General features: G+C 33.0%; 1 protein-coding gene across 1 annotated transcript in view; it reads left to right on the top strand.

Annotated features, from left to right (window-relative positions):
- Window positions 1–9,907: 9,907 nt before the first annotated feature.
- Window positions 9,908–12,617, top strand: part of LOC120776505 (silent chromatin protein ESC1) — a 46,660-nt gene continuing 43,950 nt past the window's right edge. The window contains exon 1 of the mRNA XM_040107199.1: window positions 9,908–9,967. Within this exon, the coding sequence (XP_039963133.1) occupies window positions 9,908–9,967 (60 nt within the window). The remainder of the gene's footprint in view (window positions 9,968–12,617) is intronic.

Raw genomic sequence — 12,617 nt, 5'->3', positions numbered from 1 at the left:
TCTAAAGATTAGTAATGTGGAAATCAGTTCATACATAGACTTTCAGAAAAAAATGGTTTTCCAGATTATAGCGGTATATATATGGATAGCAAGACGTCACAGTCAATGAGATGTCAGGAACATTTAATTCAAACATTTATTTATCGTTCTAGCTGAAGCAAAAATTGTTGAAGTCTATTGACAAACATGATTAAATGATTGAAAATGGAGTTTAAATCCACCATTCTTCAATTGTATGGAACCTCGAAGTGGTGGCTGCCGTCCTGTAATTGTCCTAATAATAGTTTGGAATTCCCACTTCTCGGCAATTCTCTGCCTCTAGGCACAGTTAGTCCTACGCCGTGACGAGCATGATCGACGATTGCTAAAGTACTGCCGAACGTTCACCACTTGAAACAGAAACCGGTAAAATGCAAAATATTCTTAAAGCGTTGCAAATATTTGGAAAAAGTCTTCATAATTTTCGAGCACTGATGGCATTCAATAAGTTGTATGGAGTAAAAAGGCTTTCAAAATGTTCATCGTAAATGTGTCTGAGGTGTATAGCTTCCGTGGACAATTTATCAGATACATTAACGAAATTATTTGCAAAAATTTTTGCAGCTGCTTTGAGTTCACCTTCTTTTATATCATGAAACTGCCATGAGTACGATTCGTTTATGTCACTCACTCTGACGATTATTTTCTTCATTCTACAGATGAAACTGTCAAGTATGACGTAGAGAGTGTTTCTTTTGAATAACATTTTTTTTACTGCAATTTTCATCTACTTCATCGTTTATGACGTTTCCGAGTTTGGTTTTCTGCTGATGTTAAGCTCGACATGCTGGAAAATGCGAGTATCTTCGAGAACTCCGAATCTGGGACTAATCACACCCAAACCCTTCACCCTCCTTGTTGTCGGGTCTGGTGCTCGGCAATATATTTGTGTGCTTATGACTTTAAGCTGCTCGCTCCAATCTCAAATGTGTCTTCAGTTTGCATCATTCCAAAATATTATGTAAAATTATAATTTATACAATTCTTTTATTAATTTGATAAATTACATTTAAATTATTATAATTTTTAGAACTACTGCTTAATTTAATAAAATTTGTTCTCAAATTGTGTGAAAAAGTTATTTGTGATTTTAAGCTTGATCGACTTTTTTAAGAGGTTACATGGGTTTCCTTGGGTAAAAAGCAGCCTTTATAGCATTCTTTTCATATAAAAAATGAAATATTGTATTAGAATCACTATTAATAAAGAAATTCTGAAATTTTTTGAAAAAAAAATATTTTAAACTCGACCAGTGCGACGCCATTTCCGGTGACCCCTTGGAAAAAAGATGCGCCCGCGTTGGCAGGATAACTCCTTACAGGATCATCTTAAGTGGAAAAATACGTGTTTTAGATAAAATTTTAACATAGAACTTGGACGGAGGAAAAAAGAAACTGAAAATTGGATATTTGGTAAACAAAATGAAAATTTTTGTGAAAATTTCACGACACTCTTCTTTTTTCAAATTGTTGTAATCGAAAAAGTCCTTTTTCCAAGTCATTCATCAGTCAGTAGGTAAGATTTCTCGGGAACTACTCAACCCATCTTCATGAAATTCTACACAGGTCTTTGACTTGCAATTCTTAAAGTAAGTCAAAGACCTGTGTAAAATTTCATGAAGATCGGTTGAGTAGTTCCCGAGAAATCTTACCTACTGACTTCAAAAACACAGTTTCGAGAAAAACGAGAGGTGTTTTAGAATTTAATAAGACAATGAAAAGAATACATTTTTTGAAACCCGTAAACCCTTGTAACCTCTTAATTAGGTATTCTTCACTTCTTCAATCGTAAGGGCAATGCTTCGGTATATTTTATTATTATTTACGCAGACTCCTCTGCTAAAAATTTTATATCCGGATTGGAGTTACATAAAGAATATTAGCTTGAGAAAGCTTGCAATATCATTACAATTTGCGTCGTCTGTTCGAAATCTTTTCAAAATAATTATGATAATCTAAAATTTTCCCGCCTCCAATACATATAATATCTATAACAAAAAAATACAACTGTAAATGCAATACTATTGTAAGCACTTCATATGCTGCTTTTGGCTATCGAAACATAGTACAACTGAAATGCTCAATAATTTATTAATTATGTTTGTTTGTTAAAATTAGCTGCATACACTTTCCAACTACCAACTTCCAACTTTCTACTGTTACTGTTACCACAAACGATCGTTTTTGTCTGCTTTCTTTCGTCCAAAACAAAAGAAAAAAGCACAAATACAATATTTGTGAGTGACTTGCAGCAATTCATTGACTAACTTGCAACATATTTCAAGTAAATAATTAAAATAGTACTTTTTCACTTTTTAACGGAATTTCGTTTTCTTGCTATTTCTGCTGTGGTCTTCAATTAGTTTAGCTTTTGCCAATAGCTGTACATTTATATACTTGTACTTGTACAAAAGAGCAATAAAAAACTACATTTCGTTTATGCAAGTGATCACAATTTGCTATACTACAAGTGCTTTCCAAATATGTCCGATATTATAAGAAAGTCAGAGGATTGTTAGGGTTATGGTAGATTATTGGCTGAGAAAACTTTAAAATTTATTGTTCCAAGAATTTGTGCACATATTATGGTATGTTTTACCTGTATTTTAAGACCTAATATTAGTAAAAATATTTATTCGAAAAAGACGTTTTGCGATGACCAATATATCTCTGAACTGGATCCTCTGAAATTAAAAAACCAAACAGATTTTGTTGAAGTAATGTTAAATCAAGTAATTGATAAAATGAATAAGCAAAATAACTTTTTGATGAAATGGCGAATAATCGATTTTTGACCAAAATTTCGGTCTTAAATTGTTTATAAAAAAAAAAAATATTTATCGGAGAGAAAAAATCTTCGATTAGTTAAAAAAAATTTATTTAAGAAGCTCATGCTAAAATTTCAGATTAGTCGAGAATTTATTTAAGAAGCTCTTGTTAAAATTTAAGACTGGTCGATTCAGCCGTTTTCGAGTAATGTTGGTCACCGACTTTGAAATCACTATTTTGAGAAAACGCGTTGTCGCTCCAGCTTTGTACTTCCGAGCACTCTAACACCTTTTCAAATTCGCGTGTAACTTCGAAAATATTCACCGAAACGATATGAAATTTTCAGTGTGTATTCTTAAGAATTAAGTACATTAAGAAAATAAAGTCAAAAATAAAGAGTTTTTGAGAATTCTAACTGTATATAACCTTATTTTTTTAAATTACCAAAAATCACATTTTGTTAGGCGAACATACTATGGGAGAGATCGTTAATTTCGATGTTGATTTAAAAAAAATCTATAATTTTATCATGTTAGCATATGTTATTCAATGTTTGTCAGTTCCAAGGTGTTCCATTGCACAAAATATTTGGTTTCGGGTTCGTTACTTAAGTCTTTTGTTCAGCAGGAATGCCATGTAGCATATAAATCGATATTCGTTTGAAATTTTTCAAAAATTTTCTTATTGGATTAAATTCTTATTAGTTTTTAGTGTTTTTATAGAAGTAAAAATATATTGTATGAAATATCTTCAGTTTGAATTTATCTGTATGAGCTTTTTCGTCAACCCCAAAAAAACATTATTTTATATATCATAGACAAGTAATGTCGCAGGGTACTACATTGCATCTGATAACAACCATATAGTTTGCTAGTATCAGATATTAAGATTTTCGATAATGAAGCTAATTTGCCATTTTCAGCATTTAGATTTCTATGAAATGTGGTTGGTAGGTTATCCAAAATTTTATGTTATTTCTGATGCCTGAAGCATCGTTGTCATTACTTAAATCAAAGGCATACACATTTTTATATATTAACAAAAAAACATTAATTTCAGCTGCACCAATTCTCCTCACAGATTCAAGTTTTCTTAGTTTTCTTATAGGAACGTGATTTTGATCGGTCGGTTTGCATGGCAGCTATATGCAACAGTTATGTATTCTGAACAAATTCTTCGGAGATTATAATGTTGCATAATACAATGATTCATGCCAAAGTTCGTGAAAATATCTAGTCAATACAAAAATATTCCAAACAAGAACTTAATTTTGAACGATCAGTTTGTTTGACAGCTACATATATGCCATAATCGGCCGATCAGAGCAATTTTCACCTATTGGTGGGTATATGAAATAAAAAGTTTGATCTCTTGTTGACATTCCGTAAAAATTTTAAGACAATTGGATAACTACAATCGATGTTATCGCTCAAAAATTGACAGCAGCTTTTGGTCATCGGTCGTAAAATGCGTTTTGAACAAAGAGAAAATATTAAATTTTGTTTTAAACTTGGGAAAACGTTTACTGAAGCAATTAAAATGATGAAAAAAGTTTATGGCGATCAGTGCCCATACCCTAGGTAATGTGCATGAGTGGTTTAAGCGATTCCACGAAGATCGTGAGAACCTCTGTGAAGATCAGAAGTCAAAAATAAAGACAATGCTGATTTGTTTTTACGATTCCGAGGGTATTGTACACCGAGAGTTCGTTCCACCTGGCCAAACGATTAATGCTGTATTTTACCTTGGTGTTAGGAAGCGTCTTTTGTCACGCATTCGTCGTACTCGACCACTATACCGTGAGGCAGGGTCCTGGTGCCTGTTGCACGATAATGCGCCGTGTCATCGGTCGATGTATTTGTATAAAAACAAAAAATACAAAATAGAAAAAAAAATTTCACAATTTTCTAATTGCTTATGTTTTCGATTAATTAAAATTAGCATACATGTAATTATGTCAAGAAAATTATAAGCTATAAAGCAGTAAAAATCAGAGAATATGTGCCAGAATGTATGAAAATACATACATACATACATAAATATCACATTAAATGTACAAATATATTATTGTAAATCCAACCAGACGGCATTATTTACATACACACTTACATATCACAAATTTATGTTTGTGTTTTCCAATAAATCGCCTAAGAAGTTTAGTACTTCAAAAGAAAACAAATCAAATTAAATTAAAAGGTGTTTTGTTGTACTTTTCTTTCATTTTCACTGCACAAAAGCAATTCAAATCAAACGGCTTGTAACTATAAGACATTATTTAAAAGCTTTAGTACAAACATAACTACGGGCACACGGTTGGACATGTGCTTACATGTTCAGGAATATTGTACAAATTTGTTTACAAAAAAGCCCTTTTTTCCTCCAAAAGTATTTTCACAAAGTTCACAGCAGATGGAAGTGCAAATAAGAGTGCAAGGCGAACGAGCCGGTGGAAAAGTGTGCGGCGAGCGCAATCGCGCAGCCGGAGAGATGCAGCCACCACATTTCACTGCACTTCGATACGGTACGCCTTTCACTTGAAAGTGGAATTTTTCACATGCAGACTATCAGTGTGCCACATTGGCCACAAGGCGCAGGCGCATTCGCCCGGGTGACTATTACAGTTTAACTGCCTAATTGAGTAACTAACAGCCAACTGCAACGCAGCAGCGGCTGATTGGTTTGTGCACTGACTGACCGACTGACTGACTGCATTTCGAGATATGGCACACAATATAAGTATGCACATAAATGCCTCAATTGTGTGTGTGTGTGTGTGTGTGACAGTGGAAATGCCTTGGCAGCTGTACAGCTATGTGATCGGCTTGACCTGGCGTGGGTTAGGCTAATCGAAAGAAATGTGTCAACTAGCTTAGATGATAAGCGCAGTGTAACGCTGTGTAAAATAGAGTAGTGTAAATAAATCGCGGAATATTAGTGGCAAAATGCAATTTCCAGCACATTTACACGAAACTTAATTAAGCCATAAAGATGTTGTCGCGGGCAGTCGCTTTTGGCTGGTACAGGGCATACGGTCAGTTGTCTAATAACTTTCGGTAACGATTATAAATATGTATATACATATATATATATATGTATTTGTATATATCAGCATATATGCTTAGTTGTGTTAGCCTTTGGTTGCTGTTCTCACCTTTGGGCGGGTAATAAAAGTCGCAATTTCAGTTTATTACTCTGACCGAAACTAGTGTGCTCCAAATACCGCGGTAACTATAAAAAGTTATGGTCACAAGACACCATCAAGTCATGGTTGGTGTTGAAGTTTTAACGTCGTAGTTTCTTAAGCGACATAAACAATGAGTCTACTAACAAAAGTAAAAAGTAAAATGATTTTTTAAATAGAAAACAAAACCGTAATTCATAAAAAAAAATTTGAACAAATGAGAAAGGAGTTGAGAAAGTCAAGCGAGAATGATAATAACAACATAAAATAGCAGCGAGACGAGTTGTCAGGTGAGCTGTTGCTTAAGTTTCTATAAACACATGCTCAAATATATGTGGATATGCAGGTGCTGGCTTTAAGCTCATCACTACTGTTCAAAGAGTTCGAAAACATAAACGGCTATGTCTATGAAAATACTTTGGCGGGAAAATTTTAAGTCAGCACCACGGCCTTAAATATGTACTTAAACATAAGCAGCTACGTTTATGTATATAGTGTAAAGGAAAACCAAGTAAACTAATTGAGACTGTCCCGTAGAGTATAAAACACAGTAACGTTCCTTGAAGATCAAACTGAATTTGAATATATTTAATGTAGAAAGAAATAAAAGAAATGGGATTTAGAAAATATGCTTCTTCTTATATTCGAAATTGCCTCTTCTTATGTTATAATATAGTTCCCAATATCTTACTACTTATAGAGTATGTGAATAGACTTTTTTTGATTTTATTAAAATTTCTGTAAATATTAGCATTTTATTTATGCATTTTTGTCCTCTGAACAAGGTATATTATGTTTACTATGAAGTTTGTGATATCATTCATGATGTATATGCATTGGGTCCTTTACACGTAATTTCGTTTGATGACAACAGCTGATCTTTTTGAATTTTTTAGTTGCCAACTTCACACTCAATCGTTTTACGGCTATATATTTGAACAGCTGTGTAGTAAGATTTCTTTGTAAATTAAGTTTTTTAGCATAGTTTTTGTTTACTGCCTTATATGTATAAGATGAATGCAGGAACACCATCAGAAAGCTGCTCATTTGTCGAAACCGTCAATCAAAATTAAGTTCTTGTATAAAAAACTTTTTTAATTCAAAAGATATCTTCACGAAATTTGGCATAGAGTAATTTATGCAGCAAAGCTACAATATCGGAAGAAATTTTTAAGATCGGACTACTGTATCATATAGCTGCCATAGTAACTGAACGACCAAAATGAAGCTCTTGTATGAAAAACTTTTTTAGTTGAAGAGATATCTTCACGAAATTTGGCATATACTATTTTATAAAGCAAAGCTACAATATCGGAAGAAATTTTCAAGATCGGACTACTATATCATATAGCTGGCATAGTAACTGAACGATCAAAATGAAGTTCTTGTATGGAAAACTTTTTTAGTTGAAGAGATATCTTCACGAAATTTGGCATGTACTATTTTATAAAGCAAAGCTACAATATCGGAAGAAATTTTCTAGATCGGACTACTATATTATATAGCTGCCATAGTAACTGAACGATCAAAATGAAGTTCTTGTATGGAAAACTTTTTTAGTTGAAGAGATATCTTCACGAAATTTGGCATAGAGTGTTTTATGCAGCAAAGCTACAATATCGAAAGAAATTTTCAAGATCGGACTACTGTATCATATAGCTGCCATAGTAACTGAACGATCAACATGAAGCTCTTGTATGAAAAACTTTTTTAGTTGAAGAGATATCTTCACGAAATTTGGCATAGAGTGTTTTATGCAGCAAAGCTACAATATCGAAAGAAATTTTCAAGATCGGACTACTGTATCATATAGCTGCCATAGTAACTGAACGATCAAAATGAAGATCTTGTATGGAAAACTTTTTTAGTTGAAGAGATATTTTCACGAAATTTGGCAAAAATTATTAAACAAAGTAACACTACAATATCTGTAGAAAGTGTTCAAATCGGACGACTATAGCTTATAGCTGTAATGCAAACTGAACAATCAAATTCAGGTTGTATAGAAATTTCTTCCTGTATTTGCTTTGCTATAAAGTGTTATTTGTTTTGTGGAACATATGTATATTTTTCCGTATTCCTTCTGCAATTTTATATTTTGCTTTACTTTTCGACAAATATTTATCATTTTATCCATCCGTTTTTGTATATGTTAAGAAAGAACATTTTTAGAATTTACTAAGTTTCTCATTTATCAATAAAAGTATTTAAAAAAATGTTTTGGAATTAAATTAATTATTTGGATTAAATGGTGGTTATTGTAGCAATTTCTTTTTAAGTTAGCACTTAACATTTGAGTTTATCAAAAAATTTCATAACTTGAAGTCAAGTTCGTTGCTTAAGTCTTTTGTTTAAATTTGAAAATAGTTGAGTTCACTTAAAAGAAACAAGAAACAGACATGCTGTGTGGAGTAATTAAAAGAATAATATACAAAAATTAATTTAACGGTTTTCATTATTAATAATAGACCAGGTCATATGAATGAATTGATATTGCGAAATTTAAAGGAACTATAAATGCTGTCCAAATTGCCTCTGAAAAAAATTTTCTTCTTCATCTTCTTTATTGGATTGGATATTTCAACTTTAGGTTAATTGAAAAGACTTGTATGAACTTTAGTTTTAAAATAATTCTTTCAGCAACAAGAAGCCTGGCAATTTTTTCTTGATGTAAATATACTTACATAGATACATACATATATACATAGAAGAATAAGTCGCGTGTGTAACCTTTTGAGAGTTTCTTCTATAGCGCACAGCTGGAAAAAAATTTCTAGTCTTAACCATACAATGTCGACAGTTAATTAACTTGTTTGACTTATAGATCTTTATAGATGATTCATTGTCTTCAGCGAAGGCTGCAAATAATTGGCAATACAAAAGGTGTGCCATTTGACATTACACTAGTTTCATTCATCATTTCATTTTAATGGTTTTTCGGTTTTCATGCTTCAACAACTAAAAAAGTTCATTTACATTTTCAATTTGGCATTTTTTGCATTGCGCTTCAACCTGCGCTTGCTCCTTTTGTCCCAAATACAAAACTAATTTCTTTGCGCGGATAGCACACCGCCGCGGCACTTTTGTAGTTTTAAGTTTTTCTCAGCCTTTTCATTGCATTTAACAACGTTTTCTTCTTGTAAATTATTTTATTTACTTGCTAAAAAAATAAACCAACAACAACAACAATGGCAAGATGAACTTTTTAAACGTACCGCTACGGTTCAGCTGAGTTCACTTCAGGTGAAGTTCATGTGAAAGCACTCAGCTGCATGTATGAGCGACTCTTTAATTTGGATACATACATATGTAGACACGAACACACAAATACAAAGACACTTGCATACAGCGTTAACACATGTGCATTCATTCACTAAAGTGTGCAAACGTTTGACTAAAATGTTAATATATTTATGAAGACATATGTACATATATATGTATTAAATAGCTAAACACATATTTGTTCATACTCGAAAATTTCACATTTTTTATTTTCATTCTTTTCACACTCGCACAGATACCGAGACACATACACAACGACGCGCCCCTATGTTTGCTGTCATCGCCGCCGTAACGCATACGGATCGCAATATAACGTGCTAAAGTGAAGTTAACGTGCGCGTCCGAACGCCCCTACGTCCCTGCGCCCTTTCGCTCATCACCCAAAACAGTTGTTCTGCGAGTGAGTGGCTGTGTGTGTGAAGTGATAGCTCATACAGCAACGTAAACACAAAGAACAACCAAACAAACTGCCTTAAAGACATAAAATCCTACAAGCAACACCGAAATAGTCAAAGTAGCATTACCGCTAGCTGCAAACATTTGTAAAACAATAAAAAAAAACAACACACGAGGAAATATTACTTTGGTGCAGTAGAGGCAGCAACCGTGGCCGTAGCGGCAGTGTGCGCATCTCGATATGGCGTACACTCGACGACAACCTGCTCGAAATGCTTTTACGGTTAAGCGAGCCTTAGTGGTAAGTGAATTCTACCAGCTTTATTGCTAGCTATTAAACTTTTTTGTGTGTATGCAGTTTGTTTACAGGCCAATATTGTGTGCGCAGCCAGCATGCGCCTGTGTGTGTATGTTCTTAACTGTTTGTTTGTAAAGTTAATTTAAGTTGTTTTCTAAATTTATTTTGGGAAAATGGTTTTTCCAAGAATAAATGAAGACATAATTAAAATGACCAGAAATTTAAAGAAATTAATTTTTTATCTTCCAAAAGTATTTTCACAAAGAGAATATATAAAAAATATTTAAAATTGCCAGAAATTTAAACATTGACTATATACTATATTTTCTTGAGGCTGCACAATTTTATTGCTGGTGCAATCACAATCTCAAATCAATATTCAGTATAAGGTAATTTGTTAAAGGGTTATGTACAGTTAGTTGGCAAAAAAACGCATTATCCAGAACTTTTACTGAGAAAACTTTTAAATTTATTGATCCAAAAGTTTGTATACATTTTGCGGTATATTTAACTGTTTTCTAAGACTTAGTCTTATTTGTTTGTAAAGGAACTACAGCTGATCTTCGCGAGCTCCTGTCAAAAAAAACGTTTTGCGGTGATAATTATATCTCTGAAATGAGTCTTCTTAATTAAATTAAAAAAATAAAAAAAACAATCAGATTTCGATAAAATAATGTTAAATCGAGTAATTAGTTATAGGAATAAGCAAAGCAAAATTCTTTTCCGCTAACGATGTCTTCGACGTCAACGGCGAGATTACTTACGGGAACCACAAAATATGTTTTTTATTGTCTAAACATTGCCCTAAATTTACGAGATGTTTTAAGAAAATATCAGGAATTTTGAAATTAAAAGTTCGCGAGTTTGTAGTGTTCAATTTTCAAAAATTTTTATAATGTTAACACACGTGCCCTGAATAACGACAAAATTTTCAGCTATATTCATTAATTACTTTGTTTGCAGCTAAGTATATGTTTATACCCTGAACAGGGTATATTATGTTTGTAACACCCAGAAGGAAGCGTCGGAGACCCTATGTTGAGCTGAGTTGATTTAGCCATGTCCGTCTGTCCGTCTGTGTGTATATATACGAACTAGTCCCTCAGGTTTTAAGATATCGTTTTGAAATTTTGCAAACGTCATTTTCTCTTCAAGAAGCTGCTCATTGATCGGAATCAAGTTCTTGTATGGGCAACTTTCACATATGACAAGATATATTCACGAAATTTGGTATATATTACTTTCTAAAGCAACAATGTAATCTCCGAAGAAATTGACCAGATCGGTTTACTATAGCATATAGCTGCCATACGAACTGAACGATCGGATTCAAGTTCTTGTATGGAAAACTTTCGCATTTGACGTGGTATCTTCACAAAATTTGGTACAGATTATTTTCCAAGGCAACAATATAGTCTCCAAAGAAGTTGTTCAGATCGGTTAACTGTAGCATATAGCTGCCATACAAACTGAATGATCGGAATCAAATGCTTTCATGGGAAACTTCCTCATTTGGCGATATACTTATCTTCACGAAATTTGGTATGAGTTATTGTTCATAGAAATAATCTAACCTCTAAAGAAATTGTTCACATCGGATTACTATAGCATATAGCTTCCATAGATTTACTTAAACAAATAGTTACTAAAAGAAATGCACCTGTGAAGGGTGCTTAGCTTCGGTGCAGCCGAAGTTAACGTTTTTTCTTGTTTTATTTTCGCTTGTTAAAAGAAATAAAATGAAGGATTTATTCGTGAATGTTAGGATAAAACAATCCTACTCGCCACACAATACTCCAAGTGACTTTTTTCTATTTCCAAAGAAATAGAGAATCTTAAAGGGCCACCGTTCCACAAGCATAGATGATATTAAAAGCGCATCACTGAAAGAATTAAAGGTTAGCCCAAAAATCGAGTTTGAGAAGTGTTTCAACGATTGGAAGAAGCGCTGGCACCAGTGCATAATATCAAATAGCGATTATTTTGAAGGCAATAACCTTAATGTAAACAAATGAATAAATATTTTTTGTACGAAAATTCCTGCCCCTTGCATTTATTTTTATCAAAGTTCGGAGTGTTCCAAATAGTTTCATTTTCTCAAAACTAAATCTTAAAAAAGTACCCCTCCACGGGTACAAAATTCTAAACAAGAAAATATCTAAGAAAAGTTTTATTTGACTTAATTCATGGTAATAATCACATATTTCGCGCTTTTACGTAAAGAAAAACTCGACATACATATACATGTAGATATATGTAGTATTTATACTTATGCATATATATAATGCGTATTTGCAATTTGTGGCACTTCTGCGTAGCATTGTACCAGATATGTGTATATTTAATAAGTTTAACCTACTGCCAAAATTTCGTGTTGTCATTATGGCTCTTGTCACTTGTTTGATCTCAAAATTTAATTGTGTTTTTATTGCATTTTAATGCCAAGTTGGCTCATTAGTCGGTTTTAATTTACCGATTCTTCGCCTATTTTTGCGCATCTTTCTCGTCGCAAACTTCTCTTAATCTATCTCACACGCATTCAAACCCTGGTTTTGTTTTGTTTTGTTTGGCTTGGTTTTCTAACGCGCTTTTAAATCCACTAAAGCGTAGCAAATGGATTTGCACAAAGTTCACTGCATGAGCACAGCTCTTA

This window comes from Bactrocera tryoni, chromosome 5, assembly GCF_016617805.1.
Source record: "Bactrocera tryoni isolate S06 chromosome 5, CSIRO_BtryS06_freeze2, whole genome shotgun sequence".
Lineage (NCBI taxonomy): Eukaryota > Metazoa > Arthropoda > Insecta > Diptera > Tephritidae > Bactrocera > Bactrocera tryoni.
Note: the sequence above shows the minus strand (reverse complement) of the source record. Positions and strands in the feature narration are given on the sequence as shown.